The following is a 20,563-nucleotide window of genomic DNA, read 5'->3' as shown; positions in this document are numbered from 1 at the left end:
TCTTCTAGATCGGTGATTTGTAGTCTCTTAGTCGGAATGTTTTCGGCTTCTTTGGTTTCTCAACGGTCTCGGGCGCATCTTCAGTCGTTGTTTGCTTACTCGGCGGACTTCCTTCTTCGTTGGTTTCAGATTTCTCTGGGAGTGATTCGTTGACTTTTGTTGGTGATGACGTCTTTTCTTCGACTGTTTTCAGTTCGATAACGACTGGTTTTTCGATTATTTTGTTGTTTTGTTGCGGTTTTAGTAGGAATCGACGAATGAGTTTTTGTATGGCGAACTCACTTATAATGATCGATAATATTCCGATTGTTGATACCGATCCGATGGTTATTTTCTTATCGGTTTCTTCTTTTTGGTGGTCTAGCGCTATCAGTGATATTTTTTCTTCATTTTCTTCTAGCCCTCGACCCCAAGGTTCGAATTTGTCGATGATTGTAGCTGGGTCTGAGAATTTTGTCAGCAGATTGGGAGTTTCGCTGTTAAATTTGATACTCGAGTTTAACGTTTCGAGAGATAGATTGAAGCTTGGTGCAATTATTTCTATTTTCGTTGATTCTCTTGCTGTTCCTCGGATTTTATATTCATTGCAATTTGCTTGACATCCTTGTTGGAGGTGTATTAGTCCGGTTCCGTTTATTATGATGTTCCCGGTTGTCCGTTCTGCGCATTTCCACTGGATGTTTTCCTCTTTACACGTTGAGTATGCCCACGTGTTTTTCTCGTTAATTTTTATCCAAGTTAGTTTACATTTTCCGATTATTCTTACGTTACATTCTCTGATATTTTCTGTTTTCGGGTTCATGAGAAACTCCATTTCGTAATCTACTTCATTTTCTAGTTTTGTTATTTTCGTTGGGATGTCGGTTGGGCAGGCCATATCTGGTCCAATGGGTTCGCAGTTGTCGACGTAGTCTTGTTCGGCGAGGAAGTATTCTTCAAATGCTGGTTCCGTCACGAGATATTTTGATGTAGGTTGAATCGTCAATGTTGATAATTGGTCTCCAATTTTCTCGGCCTTGGGAAGTGATTTTAGTTCGTATGCTAGCCATGGCGTATGATCGAAGAGTGGTACGGTTATTATTATCAGGAAGTGACCGTTCTTTTCTCCTGTTTCTATCGTTGATACTTTCGCCAGCGTGTTAATGCCCATGTGGTCCAGAGGTTGGGGTGGATTTTAAGTCGGATGTTTTTTGATCATGTCTGCGGTCGCTTGGTTTAGCTGTTTGGCTGACACTGTTAGGTAAGCCAGTTTGCCCCATTTTGCTTTCTCTATGGCTTTTTCCTCGTTTGATTCAGGTTTGGGTAGAGAGTTATTAGTTTTTTCATGTTAATTGAGCTGATTATTTGCCATTCTTCCCTGATGAGGTGGATTCTCTTGAATGGATCTTATAATAGGCCCGGATTAGCTTCCATTGGTTGTATTTTCACTTCGTCAGCGCCCCACGCCAAGTATCCGATTCCCAGGAGGAGAAGTGGTGCAATGTTCATTTTTTTTTTGAAGATTTGTGCATCTATATATGTGTATATATACTGAAACAAACAGCTTAAGTTCTTTTCAGTCGAATTTTTCGCGGCTGGCTGTTTTAGCCTTATTCGGGTGGAGTAATTTCCGTTTTCCGTTTTCTTTTTCTATTATTAAATTCCCCATTTCGTTTATTTCGACTATTTCATACGGGCCGGTATAGTAACGATCTAATTTATTTTTCCTAGGTTCTTTTAACGTATATATAAGGTCTCCTACATTAAATTTTGATGGATGTATATGTTTGTCGAATCGAATTTTTGATTCATGTTTAGCTCTCGTTGGATTTTCCACAGATATTCGTTGAATTTCGGAAATTCGACTAATTAAGTCTGCTAGGTAATCGTTGTAGGATTCGATTTTACTGAAGTCTGGAAATTGAGTCGGGCTACGAGCTTTTCTTCCGTACAAAATTTCGTAGGGTGTAAATTTCGTGGCCGTGTGTACGGTGGTATTATAATTTAGCATTGCCATTGGGATGTACCGATCCCAATTATTGAATTTATCTACGTAAGCCCGAAGGTAGTCGACTAAAGGCTGATGAGATCTTTCTAGGGCTCCGTTTGATTGCGGGTAATAAGAGGAAGTTGTTATTCTTTGAATTTTTAAGGCTTTAGCTAGTTGTTGGATGTTTACTTGTAAATGAGGTGCCTTTATCTGAGAAAATTACTCGGGGGCATCCGTAAAGGGCGATGTAATGATTTAGTAGAGCATCCCTTCGCACAGAGTAATTGCTATCGGGCAGTCTTTTAATTCGTGTAATAAGTAGGCTTGAATATTTAAGTCGTCAAATTCATCCCCTTGTTTTGCACAGCGAAATGAATGGATTTCGTGTTTGTGCATCGACTGTCGAAGGTTTTTTAATCCCTCGATCAGGTCCATTTGTTTCTAATTTTTCGAAATGTTTTGTTTTGATAAATACTGTGAAGATTTTACAACGCCCCAATTTGGTAACGAATACGTCCGCTTTCGTAGGTTTTGAGGCGTGAAGGTCGTCGGAATTTATAAATTTTAAGTCGCGGAGTAGTTTCGCTACGGGTTTTACTATCTCGCAGTTGGCTGCTAAGAAGTGTATTAAATGGTCTCGAGCATAAGTAAGTCCATCTCGGCTAGTTGTACATTTAATTTTTATTTCGGGCCCTTTTGGTGGTGTACTTTCGTCTGAACTTGAGGGTGATGATATTCTTGGTCGATGACGTCTTTCGGCAAAAATATTTTCAGCCTCTTCGAAAGTTGGAGGGTCATAAGCGACGAAGGGTGGTCCAAATCAGCGGTTCCCTACATCATCCCTCGCTGTTATGTTCCCGCTTGTTGTTGACTCATTTTTGTTTTTATCTGAATCGTGGGATTTTTCCGGATTATTATTATTTTGTGGATTGGTCGATTTAGTCTTGTTTGTTAAGTTTTCGTTTGATTCTACCTGTTCCGGTTCGATAAGGGTGTTATTCGCGTCGGCCGATTCGGTTTCGACTATTTCGTTTATTCCTTTGCCGTTTTCGTCTACAATTTGGCGGCTTGCGTGGTCATAACGGATACCCATGGCCGCTAGTTCATCGAATATGAGAACTCTTCCGAAAATTGGGGTTTGGGGTTCTGGACCGTCTCTTAAATATCCTGTGAATCGGGATTTAATTAGGTTTTGTGGTGTTAGAGAATTTTTATTTACTTGGTTTTCCTTTTTGTCGTGTGTGTTGACGACGTTTCTTGTGTTAACAATTTCTGCTGAGGTTGCAGGCTCTGGTTGTATGATGACGGGGTGTTCCGTTTCGCTGGGATCTTCGCTTCTTTCCGTATCTTCTGGGCTGATGTCGCTGCTTGATTTTTCCTCGGGGTCATCGCTGTTGTCTCTAAGAAACTCGTCGACATTAATTTCAGGTGTTGTGTCGCCGTCTAAGGAATCTTCTTCGCTTCGCCAGAGTGGAGGCATTTTACTTAGTGATTGGCGGATAGTTTTCGCAGTTTCGGAACAAGTTCTTTTCATTTTGGCTAACTCTTGAGAGGTATAATTAAATATTGCTTCTTCTAGACGCATTTTCTCTAGAGCCTTTTCCTTGTAAGAATTTCCCGGTGGGGGTCGTCTTTTAATGATTTCATCGAACATTTTGACTAGTTCCTGGGTTTTTTTGTAGTTGTTTTTGAGGAATAATTGTTTCTTTATATCCTTTGATCTTATCATCTTTTTCAGCTTCGTCGTCCCCCTGTTCTTCAATTCCGGTTTTCTGCGACTCAGGATCTTCCATAGTTAAGTCGAGGTTGCTATTTTCGAGGTAATTTATTTTGGGTGGGACTCGCGTTTTTCCCATCTCCCTTTTTCTAAGATGAGAGGCGATTGTTTCTCTGACTTCGGGGGTGCTGCTGATTCTTGGTCTATTTTTTGAATCGAGAGGGCGACCGGGGCGCTTGACCGATTGAATCGCATCTTCATCTGAGAGTATTTTATTAGATTTTTTTGTTTTAGTGCCTGTGATGGCCGCGCTAAAGAGTTTGTAACAGTTTTACCTGCTCAGGTTGGCCCCTAATCAATTTTATAATTAACTAAACAAAACTAACAACAATAAAAATTATCAGGGCGCCACCAGGATTATTAATCACGGTTCCTGGAACCGGTCCAGAGCTGAGAAAACTTATCTTAGGGTAGAGAGAGTGGAGGAAGGTGCTGTTGAATAATAAAATCTTAATTAACAATATATCGATATTTATTAACAATAAAAATTTAACAAACTTAACAAATTTAAGCGCTCACTCACACACTTATAACCTAACGAAGCGGAGAACAACTGCGAAATAAAACGATATTTACAACGAACCTTCCAACGACGATACGATGACTAGACGGGCTTTTTTGAACGAACGGTCTCCCACACCTGCTTAAAACTAGATGGGCTTTTCTTAACGAACGGTCTCCCACACCTGACCTAAAACTAATGGACTTTTTTGAACGAACGGTCTCCCACACCTGCTTAAAACTACTGGGCTTTTTCTAACGAACGGTCTCCCACACCTGACCTAAAACTAAGCTTAAAATTACAAGTCCACCGGACTACCAAAACGAACTAACTTTACACACTTTTAACTTAAAACTAAGTCCACAGGACTACCGCACTTAACACTATTAACACTCTCTATCACGTATAACCCATACAATTCTTCACACACATAACCCACACTTCACTTAATTAATTTTATAATTTTAATTTAAAAAAAGGATTTTAATCTAATTACAATAATTTTCCAAATTATTCAATCATTAGTATTCGGCAAAAACAATAATTCCAATTTAACAATTAACTTCAATTAACCTTGAACTAATCTCTATAGAACCAGCGGCTTAATGCCTTGAGTTAACTTAATCACAATATAAACCTTTACAATCACTTCAAAATTATTAACATAAGTTTAATTAACTAATTCTGATTGAGTTTTCACTGTGACAATTTTTGACTCAATTAACTAATTCCTAGGACTTAATGTCCACGCCGATAATTATCAAATTAGAGCAAAATTAATTTAATTAATTCACGGACTTAATCCCAAAATTATTAAATTCACACTTGACGGAATAATCTTATAATATAATATTCTCAATAATTTTCCACTCTATATTATCCTCGATAATTAATTCTCAATATAGAATTCTTAATAATTAATTCTTGATATAAAACATTATCACTAGCGTTCTACTCGTCTTATAAAAATTCGACACGAGTCGAAATAGTCAAATTTATTTGCTAGAACATTCGCTAGTCAAGTCTTGCTTGACCTTGGGTATTGGAATTTATGCGACACAAAACTGACGCTTGACGAAAATTTCACGAATAAAATTTTTCTATTTTTCTCAATGACAAAAGTTAATCAATTTTACTCAGTTAATTATTGAAAAATTAATTTAATGAATTTTCTTAGATGTTAGTTAATTGATTGAAAACTTTTAGATATTAAAAATTTCCCCCGCAAGGTCGATCGACTGATCTCCGGGTATAAACCCCCATGAAAATCACTAATCCAAAAACTAGCAAATGTTCTACGATTTAATTATTGAATAAAATTTTCGTCGATTAACGATCCAATTGATAAATAATTAGGAGAAGTAACTGGGTATTGGATAAACCGCGGTCCACTTCCTTCCCACAGAGCAATAATTGACACCTTGACGAACAAAACGATGATCTAACTCACTCGTTGAGGATGAAGTCCTAGTTGTAGTTGGCTTCCTTCTTCTCGTCACTACTCTCGGGAACGGTCCTTTTTGATTTCCGTGGTACTCAGTCTGGCGGTCACACTACTTCTCCCTGTTCCGCTGCACGGCTCACCTATTTTAACCCAAACTCACCCCCTCCTATTCTCCCTTTAGGCCCGAAGATCGAGACGCGCCAGTGCTATGTCGAATAATTATCGATATTCGGTGACTTATCGATTAAGGGTAATTTTACCCTGTTACAAGTTATTTTCGGTAATATTATTTGATACATTTTCTAAGGGTCGGGACGACCTTCAGAGTCCGTCAGCGTATTGTTCGGTGATTTTATGACGTACTACGACATTATTTATATCTACTCAATTTAGACCTCTATTTTGCTTGCCTTTCGGTGACGGTCGCGCTGTCCTTTAGCCAGGTGACACAAGGGCTACTGGTTATTAAAGTAAAATGTTTTTGGAGATACGGTCGAAATTGTTGAATAGCGTAAACTACTGCAAGGCATTGTTTTTCAATGTCGGTGTATCGGGTTTCGGTGTCGTGAAAGACACGTTAGACACATGACACTATTTTCTCTCCGTCTCTTTCTAGGTCATCGTCCCCTTCTGTCGTCATCTGACTGAGAATTCCGGATATTCCTGAGTCTGACGCGCTGACAGCTAGGATGAAGGGTTTATTAAAATCGGGGTATTTAAGGAATGAGTCTTCGCAGAGGGCATTTTTGATATCGTCGAATGCCCTTTGAGCTTCTTCGGTCCATATGAAGGGCTTAGTTTTTCGCGTAAGGTCTGTTGTGGGCTTAGCCCTTTCAGCGAAATTTTGGATGAATCTTCGATAGTAATTGGCAAGTCCCATCAATTTTCTGGCTTCCGTATGATTTCTAGGTCTCGAGGCATTTTTAAGTGAAGAAATCTTTTTAGAAATCTTTTACACTAGAATCTTTATACGTTCTTGTTTGTTTATTATTCGGTTGGAGTTTTCTATAGATGGGGCTTCGGATTCGTCCTCCTCTGAGCTAGGGTTATCAAATTTGAACTCCTCGAGTGTTTGTGGTCCTATGTCTATGTCTACCGGGTTTGAATTGAGGTTAATAATCATGCACATAGCGTATCCGTCATCTACTTTGACAACAGCTTCTCCTCCGAGTACCCATTTCGGAACATTCATTCGGAGGAGGTATCCTTCGCTTTTTTCGAAATCTTGGATTGTTACTGCTAATGCTACTTTCATCCGGGACGGCAAAGTGTAGCTGGAAGAGGGCTTTGTTTCAAGGCTAAAAGGTGTCGGTTTCGAAGGGCAGGACAATAAAACGAGGGTTTGGTTATCCTAAGAGATTTCCGCTTTTTCGGCTTCGAAAAAGTTGTTTCCTAAGATTTCCACTCGAAGGAATGGTAAATCTTCTCGACAAACTTGGAATTCGACTTCGATATTGAGGATTTTTAGTGTAGTTGCTCCTAAGGTTTCGAAGGTACTTTCGTTAACCCCCGAAATCTCCTAGCTTTTCCGATGTCGACTATTACTTCGGATTTTAAAGCGGATGCATTGATGAGGCATATATCCCCCCCGGTATCGATGAGGAAGCGCTGATAATTGCCTAGAAGTGAGTTACACGATACATATATTTTTGGCCCAGTTCCTAGAACGAGGACCTTTTGCTCTGGGAACTTTCTTGGGTTAATTATCGGGATTGGTTGAATTGGTTTATTTTTTATTACTAAAGTATTCCAGTAAAACGAGATGGTTACGCGTTCCTAAATAAAAAATTCGTTTCCGAGAATGGCCTTATAACCTCCAGGTGGTTCTGGTACGAGATGGAAAGTGATTTTGACTCCTAATATTTTTAGATTTATCGAACCGATTATGGGCATTGAGCTAGTAGCAATGCCTCCTACTACTCCTGTATTTTCGATGTTCCAGAGGACCTAGTCGCGTAGTTCTTCGATGCATAGTAAGTTGAGGACGGAGCCGGTGTCCAGGAGCGCGTTTACCCCCCCGTTACAAAGTGCTGGGCTTCGTATATGGACCGTGGGACAGTTTCCGGTTGTTAGACACTTTGATTCGTCCTCCCCTGGGCTCGTAATTCTCCTGCCGTCATTAATGACGGGTTCTGCTGGGCTGATAGTGGTATTGCGTTGTTTTGATCTGGTTGTTGTTCCGATCTCGGAAGGGTTATCGTTTCGGTCGTAGTCGGTTGGTGTTCCAGGACTTGCCTCTGGGAGTTTTGGAGGATCGATCGGGGGTATTGATTTTGCAAACCACGATATGGGCCCCTTTGATACTGTTGGTAATTGTTCGGATTCCTTGATGGTATAGTCGGAGACGGGACGGGCATACTCGCCATCGCCTCCGGTTGACGAGCGCCCGTCCCGTTTAAAGGATCGTATGCGTCTCGACGTTCTCCCTTTGGACAAAACGGACAGTTACAGATTATCGAAGGGTCCCTTTTGTGCCGTAATTTAGCTTCTTCAGAATCCTCGTCATCTTCGAAGCGAACCGCTCTCTTAGTGGGACCCGTTGCTCCAGAATGATAACAATTTCGGTTAAAATTTTGAAAAGTTCGCGGTTGATAATAATTTTGTGCCCTGGGCATGTATTGAGGAGTTCGGTTCCGAACGCGAAAGTGGAATTTAAAATCTGTTGTTCTCTCTGATAACTCGGACCATAGTAATTTTCTTCGTAAGTGTCTGGATAAGGGTCTTCGTAATAGTCCGTCGGGCGTATTGGTCCGGGAGCGATTGTCTCTAGGGCCTGTTTGTCTTCTTGATATGATAAAGTGCAAGGCAATTCGCGATAATTACCGCGGTTATCGTAGTCACGAGATGATCTTGGCATCTGTGGGTAATGTCTGTTACCGTCTTGTCCAGTTCGTCTATGAAATTCTACGGAGGGTGGTAGAGATTCACCTGGTATGACTCCGTCGTCTCTCATTGCACGTCTACGGTCTGGTCTTCTGTACGAGTCATTTTCAATGGACTTGTACATGTCGTCTAAAGTTTCGGCTCTTCTTATTTTACATAGGCATCGTAAAAAGTCAGGTAAGTATTCATATAAGGTATATAATGATACGATAATGAACTGATTCAAAACTGATTTCACTTTTATTTAGATTTATTTTTATAAACGCTAAAACTTACACTTTCACAAATTTGATTCTTACGTAATTTAATTCAATAAATTTTAATAATTTGATTGAGCTAACGTCCTCCAGTCCCCCGTAGGGTAAAGTGCGCAAATTTAGCTTTTAGAGATATTTTAATTAAACTTATTGGCCGGATTCTCGCCTAAGTGCGGAGCAAATTAGAACTTTGAGATTCCGGTTCCCTATGGTTGTATTTAATAACTAATACGTGGCCTGCCGGTTGACCCGAGTCTGAACTCGTCTTAAGTGCAGTGCAAATTGAGATAAGGGACCTTTACAAGGTACGGGCCCGTCAACTAAATGCGGAAGTCGAATTAATTAACAAAGTCAAGGCGTTGGCTGTTGATCGCCTTTTTAAATACTCGCGGTGCTGAGATTGCAGAAGTCCCCGCTAGTCAACCAGCAGTCGCGTAGCTTATATTTTATTATGGCTTTCGCGCATGGAGTAGTATTCCATCTGCGCGGGTGATTTAAATTTTCAAAAGAACAAATTTGGGGTGGACATAAAAATTGTCATTAGGTCGCGATATTGTAGATTTTTTTTTGTTGATAAATATTTGCCAGATTGTTTATTAAATTTTTATCATTCAACAGCACCTTCCTCAACTCTCTCTTACACCAAGATAAGCTCTCAGCTCTAGACTAGTTCCAGAAACCGTGAAAGAAAACCTGGTGGCGTTCTAATAATTACTCTGGTTGTTGTTTATTTTTATAGTTTGATTAATTAATTAATTAGGAGCCAATTGAACAAAAAGCAGATCTGTTATAAACTTTTCAATAAATCAACTGATGTTTACGCGGTTTGCGACAAAGGCTGATTAGTTTGTGAAGTTGATCGATAAAGCCGTTCGCCAGTTGTTTAAAAAAAACCACCTCCAAAAAAATTTTTTATCAGGGTTCTTTTGAGATTTCTAAAATTTCTCGAAATCTACTGGTTCGAATCTGTTCAAATTATCGTCAATATCTGTGTGGTCAAGCCCTCTCGAATGACACCATCCACGATGACATCGGTTAAAAGTTATTAGCGGTTCACATACTCATACACATTCATACGCACACACATACATATAGACATAGTGACAACATCGCAGTGGTAGTTAAGGAAGATTCCTTTGACCTCAAGACGTTGAGTTTTCATGAAAACTCAATTTTTCTAAAACCGTGTAAAAACAATAACTTTCCGATTTTTTAAAATCTTTGAATTTTTTAGCGGGAAGTTAAAAATAAACAAAGTGATTTTTCAAAAGATACTAGATTTTTGAGCTCAAAAATGTGCAAATATTGTATTTTTTTCTTCGGAAAACAAAAATGTTTTAGCTTCATCGGTCATTTATTTGAATTTTGATATCTTTATTCATTGCTTAAATAGAGCATTCCAAAAAGCAAAATAGAAATAGAAAATATTATTTACTTTCTCAATTTTAAATAATTAAATAATCTTGAAGTGATTTAGGGCTTCGGAATCGAAACTTAAAAAGTTCTAGAACAGGGAAAACCTCTTGGGTGACCATAAGGGACCTAAGGGGAATCAGAGATTAAGTTTGAGTCTCAGATCCGATACTTCAGTGTTGGCATAGTTGGCCGACAGGATTATGTGTTCAGGGCCGTAAAATTATCGTTTTTTTTTCAATTTATTGTACAAACAGAAAATTTTTTTTAAAGTCTATTTATGTGAGCTATTTTTTAAGGGGAGCGAGGTAATTTTTTGTCAATTGTAAATCATATAAATAGGACTTTTATAAATACAATGATTGATGCATTAATGGATCCATAGATAAGAAATTTTATTTTTTTTTTAATGTAAAAACCTATCGTATTACATTTCTTCTTAATTTTTTGAACGGGAATATTAATACTTAATATATATATATATATATATATATATATATATATATATATATATATATATATATATATATATATATATATATATATGTCGGATTAGCGTTGGGTTGAGATGAACTCTCGCTGCCATTATTATTGTTGGACATTTTATTGTGAATTTAATGGTACAACGTCACAGGTAATACAATTTAACAGTATGTAACTATAGTCACTTATATCAACAATCACTTATTAATAACGTACAATAACAAAGAATCACTACACACTATGATTATTACTATTATTACTAGATACAAACAATTGTAGTTTGACAAACGGGGTTAATATAAACAATATCAAAGTAATTACAATATTATTAACGTTGACGTTAGGAATGATCAGAGACTTAAGTCGGAAAACGAATCCACGATCGGAAGAGCAGCAGCCCGTTCTCGTGTACTGTTCAGGAAGAACTGCCTATTACCAGAAACTGTTTTCTATCTGTAGCTCCTTCAAGTAATTACTTTTAAAATAAAAAAATACACAAGCTACGTACTGCAAATTCTAAAAATGTCTCGTCTTTTTGGTATTGCTGTCCCTTCGATCGTGGCTACGTTAGACCCGCACATGTGGTCTTTCCAACCCAAGTTGACCGTCATAAAAGGCTCCGAGAGAGTCTTACTAAACTTTCCTTAAGGGATTAAATCATAAAAATTAAAATGCTAAAGTTTATTTCTAGTTATAAACTAAAATGCTTGGGATTTTCCAACGTTCCCTTGTAAAAACCCGGCTATTGTCATCTCCGACACGGCCATCCTGACGATCACACGTCCTCGGGTGCATCTAAAATTTAGTTTTGTTCAGGGTTAGAGTCGAACTAACGACTTTTAGACAACGAATAACTTAAAATAATCTACTAGTTCAGGGATCTAATCGAACAACAGAGGATAGAAGGTTGTGTATAACAAAATATCAAATTTTATGATCGCTAGTGCCAGTTGTGTTTCACGAGATATGGATTCTGGTGAATTTCATTTTCTGTAATTGCCAACAAAAAAACACATCTAAATTGCTTTAGACTCCACTGTCAGACTGGACAAGTGGTATAGAAACACATCTAAATTTCTTTAGACTCCACTGTCACACTGGACAAGTGGTATAGAAACACATCTAAATTTCTTTAGACTCCACTGTCACACTGGACAAGTGGTATAGAAACACATCTAAATTTCTTTAGACTCCACTGTCACACTGGACAAGTGGTATAGAAACACATCTAAATTTCTTTAGACTCCACTGTCACACTGGACAAGTGGTATAGAAACACATCTAAATTTCTTTAGACTCCACTGTCACACTGGACAAGTGGTATAGAAACACATCTAAATTTCTTTAGACTCCACTGTCACACTGGACAAGTGGTATAGGTTTATTTGATCTAAATTACTGTCAATGCTCTTCAGTGCTTTCTACACTTAACGAGTTATTTTCGTCCTCAAGATCACTATGATCCAACTCACTAGGAACACAACTTTGCGGCATCTTTCTTAACTTATCATGACTATATTTATACGTTCTTTTGCCTCTAACTGAATTTAAAATGTATCTATCTCCTTCTAGAACCTCTGCTATTACAAATGGACCCCTAAATTTCGGATCTAATTTAGTTTGATTTCTCTCTTCATTTTTAACAGTACAAAATCGCCAATATTAAATCTAATTACTTTAGCTTTAGTCTTATCAAATCTATTCTTATTATAAATAGCATTACTTTCGATGTTACTTATAGCTTGCTGTCTTACATTGGAGATATCTATTTCTCTTACTTCAGAGTTTTCATGCGCTAAAAATCCGTAAGGTCTTGCCACCTTACCAATGAGCAATTCTAGAGGACTAGATTTGGTAACGCGATTGGTAGTGCAATTCAAAGCCAACTGTATTTCGCCTACTGCGTCTTGCCATGAACGTCCAGTCGTTTCTACTGCGGTGAGCATATTCTTTAGAGTACCCATAACGCGTTCTACCTGACCATTTGCCCTACTAGATCCCGTAGCTATTAGGTGTAATTTAATATCTTGACTTTTACAAAAATTTTGGAAATCCTTACCAGTAAAGCATCTACCTTGATCAGCAATTACACGGCAAGGACTACCAAAAATAAAGATAGCTGATTTAAGTGCTTTTATTGTATTAAGGGAATCTATATTGCGAGTATGATACAGGTATACGTATTTTGTAAAGGCGTCAATGAGTACAATAATGTATTCTTTGGAGTCGTTCTTCTTACCACTTAGTTTACCCGTAATATCCATATGGATAGTGTGCCAGGGTATACCGGTTTTGGGTATCGGGTGTAGCTCGGCCTGTATCTTGCCTGAATTAGATTTAGAGACTTGACAAGTATGACAGTTTTCTACAAATTTCCGCACGTACTTTGCCATCCCTTCGAACCAATAGTATTCGTATAGCTTTTCAAGGGTCTTATCCCAACCTAAGTGCATGATCGATTGATGTATATGATTAATAACGGACCATCGAAAACCTCGCGGGACAATGGGTAGACAAAGAGTCTTCCCATTCCTTTGAATTTTTCGATAAAGGGTGCCGGATCTTAATTCGTACGTCTTTAGGATATCCTCCGTATTTTCATTGTTGTGCAATTTAGAAACGATTTCCGAGATTTGAGGATCGCGACGTTGCTCTGCTAGTAACCAGTCTTCCGATATCTCTGTAAAATTAATGAGCTTCTCTTCGATCCTTTCAAAGGGTTTACAAGAGATGTTATTGGGTTACGGGAAAAGAAATCAACGTGTGACATTCGTTTTCCCTCCCTGTAAACAATTTCAAAAGTATAGGATTGCAGAAAAGCCCACCATCTATGAACCCGGTCATTTAAATTGATTTTATTTTGGGATGCTTTTAAAGAATTACAGTCAGTAACAACTGTAAATTCTCGACCGTGTAGATAATGCCGAAAATGCCTGATCGAGTTTACTACAGCCAAGGTTTCTAGCTCGTACGAATGATACCTGGATTCGGCTGAGCTAGTCCTTTTACTATAGTATTCTACGACTCTATTGTTACCTTCTACTTTTAGCATCAGCATAGCCCCGTAACCATCGGAACTAGCGTCGGTGTGAAGTTCAATGGGATAATTAGGGTCAAAGATGATCAAGACTGGTTCGTGTGTCAAGATGGTAATTACTTTTTGCCGGAGTGTTTCATGTTTGTCTTGCCAATCTATGTTTTTGTTGCCCGACGTAAGAGAATACAAAGGTTTCATAATCTGTGAAAACTTTGGGATGAATTTACGGAAGTAAGAAGCTAAACCGATAAATTGTCTCAGTTGTGTGACAGTAGTTGGAGCAGGTAAAGAATTCAAAGCTTGTATCTTACGCGGGTTGGGTCGTATCTCACCGTTAGTAATTTCATAACCCAGGTAAGAAATCGATGTTTTGAGGAAGGAACATTTAACAAAATTAAATGAAAATCCTGCTTTAACGAGGATATTTAGAAGGGTTTCTAATCGCTCCAACGCTGATTCTATTGAACTGGCGATAATTAACACGTCATCTAAATAGACTACAACCCAGGAATAAGCTAAATCACCCAAAGCTTTAAGAATTTCTCTCTGGAAGACAGACGGCGCATTCTTCAATCCAAATGGCATTCTCAGGTACTCGTATTGACCATCGGGAGTAACAAAAGCTGTGAATTCAGTAGAGTTTGGGTGGATACCGATTTGGTGAAAGCCGCTAGCCATATCTAAGCTTATAAAATACTTAGCGTCACGTAACCTTGAGATTTGGTCTGAAATTAAAGGCAATGGAAATCTGTCTGCAACAGTGTTTCTATTTAACTCTCGGTAATCCACACAAAGTCTATCTGAACCATCTTTCTTTTTGACGAGTAATATAGGGCTAGAAAACGGTGAGTTGCTGGGTTTTATAATATTCGCTTTAAGCAATTCGTCAATTCTTTCACGAACAATCTCCCGTTCTTCAACACTGAGTCGATACGGTCTTCTTTGAACGGTAACATTAGGATCTATAAGACGTATTTCTAACTGACCTGTAGTAACTTCGTTTCGGGAAAACCCGTGATAAAAGAATCTTTAACATTTTCTAAAACAGAAATTAATTTGGTTTTATCGCTGCCCGTAACGTCGGTGTTTATCTCATTAAAATTAATGTCACTAGGAACCGTTTCGCAGGTATTGACTACTTTCGTTTTACAAATAGTAAAGTGATTTTGCGTAATATTTATTTCAAAACCCTGACCCAGAATTTCACGACCAATCATTATATTATATTTTAAGTAATTATCCGGAATCACATGAAAGACTATCTCCAATGTAAAGCTATTTATACAAACGGTAGACAAAATTTGCAAGGTGCATTTGACACAATTATCTCCTATACCTCTCATTAAAACTACGTCATTGATACGTTTGCCCGAAAATTTCTTGGCAACTGACTCTTTGATTAGTGAGCACTCAGCTCCTGAATCAAAGCAAAATGGAAACGACTCACCCATATGGGTCATTGTACCCGTTGGAACATCTACGGTGCAAAAGTCCACTCGGCGTTCGATGCTTGAGTGTTGGTTACTATTGTTGTTGACGCCGGTGCTGTTGTTTTTCCTTGACGGACAGTTCGGTGCGATATGACCCTCTTTGTGGCACTTAAAACAGGTAACCTTGGTGGCGATGGATGATCGATTCCCTTCTGGGCTATGGAGATGTTTCCTCTTGTCAAGAAATAACTTTTTGCGACATTCAGCTATTTTATGGCCGGGAATGCCGCAGAAAAGACATTTTATCCGTGACTCCGTAGTTTTAGAGCGTTTAGGGTCTGGATTTGACAAGTTTTCAGATGACTGAAACGGTCGCTTCTTCGCGTACGAATAAGCTCTCATTTCGTTGAGGAACTGATCTTCTGTTTTTACCTCGCTCGTAAGCGCGGTGCGTTCCACGCGGTGATCTTGAGACGTTAATCGATAGAGAACAACGCCGTTGATGATTTCCGCCATGCTTAAATTTTCCCACCTGGCTTTGAGGAGAGAGCGTAAGCGGATACCGAAAGCTCCAGTAGTCTCATCTTTTAGCGGTTGTTCGTTAAAAATTTTCATGAATGCTGAAGCTGCGGTTTCTCTTCCCCCAAAACGGGAAATAAATAGTTCCTTGAATCGGGACCAAGTTATAGTTCCTCCAACCATAACTTGAGTTAACCACTGTGCGGCGGAACCCTCTAGAGCGCTACTAAGCGCGGAAAACAATGCGCTGCCCTGCAACGGATTTTCTTCCATCATGATGGTGACAGCTGAACTCCATGCAGCCGGATCAGAGCCAGAAGTTTCTGGATTAAATCGTGGCAACGTAAATCTCCTGGTATTCGTATTAGGCTTTGGAGTGATCGACTGGATCAACTCGCGTAAAATAGCCATGTGCTCTTGCATTGATATACCAGGCGTCGATCCCACTTCTGATGTCGGATTAGCGTTGGGTTGAGATGAACTCTCGCTGCCATTATTATTGTTGGACATTTTATTGTGAATTTAATGGTACAACGTCACAGGTAATACAATTTAACAGTATGTAACTATAGTCACTTATATCAACAATCACTTATTAATAACGTACAATAACAAAGAATCACTACACTATGATTATTACTATTATTACTAGATACAAACAATTGTAGTTTGACAAACGGGGTTAATATAAACAATATCAAAGTAATTACAATATTATTAACGTTGACGTTAGGAATGATCAGAAGAGACTTAAGTCGGAAAACGAATCCACGATCGGAAGAGCAGCAGCCCGTTCTCGTGTACTGTTCAGGAAGAACTGCCTATTACCAGAAACTGTTTTCTATCTGTAGCTCCTTCAAGTAATTACTTTTAAAATAAAAAAATACACAAGCTACGTACTGCAAATTCTAAAAATGTCTCGTCTTTTTGGTATTGCTGTCCCTTCGATCGTGGCTACGTTAGACCCGCACATGTGGTCTTTCCAACCCAAGTTGACCGTCATAAAAGGCTCCGAGAGAGTCTTACTAAACTTTCCTTAAGGGATTAAATCATAAAAATTAAAATGCTAAAGTTTATTTCTAGTTATAAACTAAAATGCTTGGGATTTTCCAACGTTCCCTTGTAAAAACCCGGCTATTGTCATCTCCGACATATATATATATATATATATATATATATATATATATATATATATATATATATATATATTAGGGTGATTCAAAAAAAAAGAATATTTTTTTTTTCGTTTGGTACTCTGAAAAATAGGTTCCTAGACACCTCTAAGAAAGCCTCTCCAAGCATGAGTTCTTAATTGTAACGGGAAGGTCCTCCTTCTTACAGTTTTCTATTTTTTCTTATTATCAGATAGAAAAATTTATATCTCGCTTCCAACTACTTGAAAAAATATCTTGTTCCTTAGATTTTGTAGGAAATTGAATGCTCTACAAAAAAGGTCTCTTACGATTTTTTCGTAAACCCGACCGTTTAAAAGATATTAACGGTTAAAGTTTGATTATTTTTGGGAAAATTTTTTATTTCTTATGAATTTTATAACTCAATGAAAAAAAATCATTATGAATGATGAAACTCATAGTTTTGTAGGAAATTTACTGCTCTATAAAAATGGTCTCTTATGATTTTTCGATCAAGTTGAGCGTTTACGAGATATTCATCGTCAAACATCAATGCATATCAATTTTTCTAGTTTTTGATCAATAATTCGAAAAATTTCAATTTATTCTGTGAGTTTCAAGGAAATTTAGACAAATTTGAGTTTCTATGAATAGAAATATGTTATGAACTATTTTTTTAATTAGTTTTTTTAGTCTTGGACATGTTTGATTACATTAAAACAAAAAATTAGTGCATTTTTTTAAATATATAATTCAATTTAGTGTGTTTCACATGTGTTTCACTTTTTTATCGAAGAATTTATTTATTTAATTATCAACTGCCATATAATTTTCAATATTTTCAACATAACGGTACACTTTTACTGTAAATAATTTCCTCTATTGCAGTTTGGGTAGTTTTTTCGATGTTCTTTGATAATTTGCAATAAGTATTGGAATTGCTCTTCATTTTTGTCAAGCATTGATTATACTCACTAACTAATGCAACAGCTCGTTCTGCTGAATCATTAACAACTTTCAATTGGTTAAAGTATTCTTTATTTTCAATGTAACTGTCATTAGTAGGCCACGATTCAATATCTTTATCAAGGAAGTCATATGGTAAATCAAAGATTTTAAAGAGATTTAAAGACTTTTTAGAAACAAAGTCACTCAGACTTTTTGCGTTAATGAATTCAAATCGTTTTTATCAATTATAAATTTTTAGCTTTAGAATCTGTACCGTTACGAGTATTAACAGCTCCAACAATATTTTTTTACTTCCAATGAAACGGTATCGTCAAATAATGATAAAATGGCAAGTTCATCACTTAAATACCATAAATGCAAAATCATTTTTTCACAAGTTGCTGAAGAAATCAATGAATTGATATTTTTGTACTCGAATAAATTTTTCAAAAACTGCAAGTCATGATTAGCAGCAGTTGTTGCAGAAGTTGATGAAAACCAAGCTTTTAAATACAGTGTAACTATAAATATACAAATTTGCCGAAGACCGTCCAATTCTTTATTAGAAAGTTTAAATTCATTTCTGAATAGAAACATTTTTAAACTGTAAATTGCCTTCGCCATCCACCTAGCATGATGAATTGCACCAGGACGTTTGAAAAAAATTTCTTCTTGAGGCATTTCTCCAAGGAAAATCAACGACAATTCCAACAATTCTTTATAGTCATCTCGGGGTTGTAGTAACTATCAAAAACAATTAAAAATTTGTCAGAAACAAGAAAATTTTTTTTCTTAAAATCGCAGTTAAATCATACCTGTAAGGATTGTGCAATTAAATTAGATATTTCATTTTTTTTATCCAAAATGATATCAGCAACAACAGTATCTTCAATTCCAGATTTATAATTAGTTTTATTTATTTCATCCCATGATTTTTTAAATCTTCCGAACATTGGTACGTTTGGCCCAGATGACACAGGCCAATATACTTCAAATGCACTTCTCAATATGATCTCAAAAATGTGGTGACGATATGGTAACCAGATTAACTCTCTTCCCAAAGTCTTTTCAATTGCCTTACATGTACCGTTATGAATTCATGTATAAAGAAAATAGATAACTATCGTTAAATTTAATTTTTCAACAAATTGTAGATTATATTTAAAATCCAAATGAGTAAATAATTCTCAATAATTTCAAAAGTGAAATTCAGTATGCAATAAAAATTAAACTAGAACGTTAATAATTAAATATTTTTAGATTAAATTATCATTGATAAGTTACCTGTATTAACTGCCGTCGTGTCAAAACACATCGCCTTAACATAATTAGTAATACCCCATTCACTCAATGTCGATAAAATGGCTGATGTTTGATTGTCTGCCGTCCCAGAATTCATTTTTGGAACCCCAAGTAATTGTTCGGTACCAAATGCAGTTAAAATAACTGGTAGCCGTTCCACAGATTTTGATCCAACAAGGTCATTCAGCATTTTTCCGTCCCAATGCACAACGTATTTATCGTGTGTCTTAAAGTTGTCATTAAGTCCTTTAGCAATGTCTTCTCTTTGAAGCATACGAGCTCGTTGAATTGAACTATAACTGAGCGTTGTATCTTCAATTTTAATAGCTACTGCTAGTAAAACCGGAGCAATAATAAACATCGCATTTCTACTGCTGACATTAGCTCGGTCGAGTCCAAAAATGACTTCAGGAGTTAAGACATCAAGTTTTGCTCGTTTTGTCGGAATTGGAGGTTCATACTCTGAATCAGATCCAAAATTTGTAACTCCACTTAATGTATACGTAGAGAACGACTCTGATTTTTCACTTGGAACAATCGCATGACTGGTAGACGGTTGATCTAAGTCTGGAATAAGATCTGTTTTATAAATTAAACGAAGAAAATGTATAGAATTTATTCATTTTGATGACAAATAATTAAGAAAGGACTCCAAAAATTGTCTAGTCAAATGTCATCTAGTCATCTATGAAAAGTTACACTACTACCTGACTTTATAATAATTAAATATCTCAGATACTTACTACTCTCATCTATTCCCATCATAGTTGTGGTTAATTTTGATACAGGTACATTATTAGAAAGAATCTCTTTATGGGTACCGAATTTTTGATCCAAATACAACTTTCTAATATTATCATCAAGCACTTTTAAGGATTTTTCGCTCACAATGTCGAATAATTGTTCAAGATCAGTCTGAAATTTCATTTCCTTTTGGTTTTGCGCTGAATTCTTTTTATCGAAATTTTTTGTAATTTTAACCATTGACTGTGATAGCGAAGAAATTTTTTGACTGCATTAGGAGCTCCACTAGTTGGAATCTGATTTGTTCTCCACAGTTCAATAACTTGGTCAACTGAATTTTTAGCACTTTGTTCGATTGAATACTTTAAAATTTTAAGTTGGTAGAAAAACACACGCATAACCTCTTTCACTTTTGGTAACTTACGTTCCGAAATTCTTTGTAGAGGTATTCCGATAAAACGTATTTCTTTATTCATTGTAGGTTAATTGATGATAAATAAATTTATGTGATGATTATAAGACTTATTTAAAATGAATTATTTTATTACGTATTCAAGATGATCAGTTTTAGGAACACTGAAAATACGGTATTAAATGGGTAGATACTGAAGATAGTTGAGAGTAAAAAACATAGATGGCGTTAGTTTCAGAAGACAAACAGAAGAAGAAATGGAATTCAAAACAAAAATCCCCTCGAACGAAAATTTTATGTATATTTTGTG

The 20,563-nt window shown here is 36.9% G+C and overlaps 2 protein-coding genes across 2 annotated transcripts in view; both read right to left on the bottom strand.

Moving 5' to 3' along the window:
- The window catches only part of Ninac (STKc_myosinIII_N_like and MYSc_Myo21 domain-containing protein ninaC), a 1,002,000-nt gene that overhangs the window by 347,134 nt on the left and 634,303 nt on the right, over window positions 1-20,563 (bottom strand). The window lies entirely within an intron of this gene.
- Window positions 19,057-20,024, bottom strand: LOC141537817 (uncharacterized). The gene is made up of 2 exons (XM_074258996.1): window positions 19,841-20,024; window positions 19,057-19,664 (listed from the first exon to the last, which is right to left on the bottom strand). The coding sequence occupies exons 1-2, from the start codon at window positions 20,022-20,024 to the stop codon at window positions 19,057-19,059; spliced, it is 792 nt and encodes a 263-aa protein (XP_074115097.1).

This window comes from Cotesia typhae, unplaced genomic scaffold, assembly GCF_013202065.1.
Source record: "Cotesia typhae breed Kobodo isofemale line unplaced genomic scaffold, CoteBio_Ctyphae contig_17, whole genome shotgun sequence".
In the NCBI taxonomy this organism is placed as follows: Eukaryota; Metazoa; Arthropoda; class Insecta; order Hymenoptera; family Braconidae; genus Cotesia; species Cotesia typhae.
This window is presented reverse-complemented; position numbering and strand designations above follow the sequence as displayed.

Bases quoted from the DNA above. Each gene is read 5' to 3' on its own strand.
- LOC141537817 (XM_074258996.1), bottom strand. From the start codon at position 20,024: ATGAAATTTCAGACTGATCTTGAACAATTATTCGACATTGTGAGCGAA. The intron at 19,665-19,840 runs GTAAGTATCTGA...ATCTTATTCCAG, and splicing joins GATGGGAATAGATGAGAGTA to ACTTAGATCAACCGTCTACC.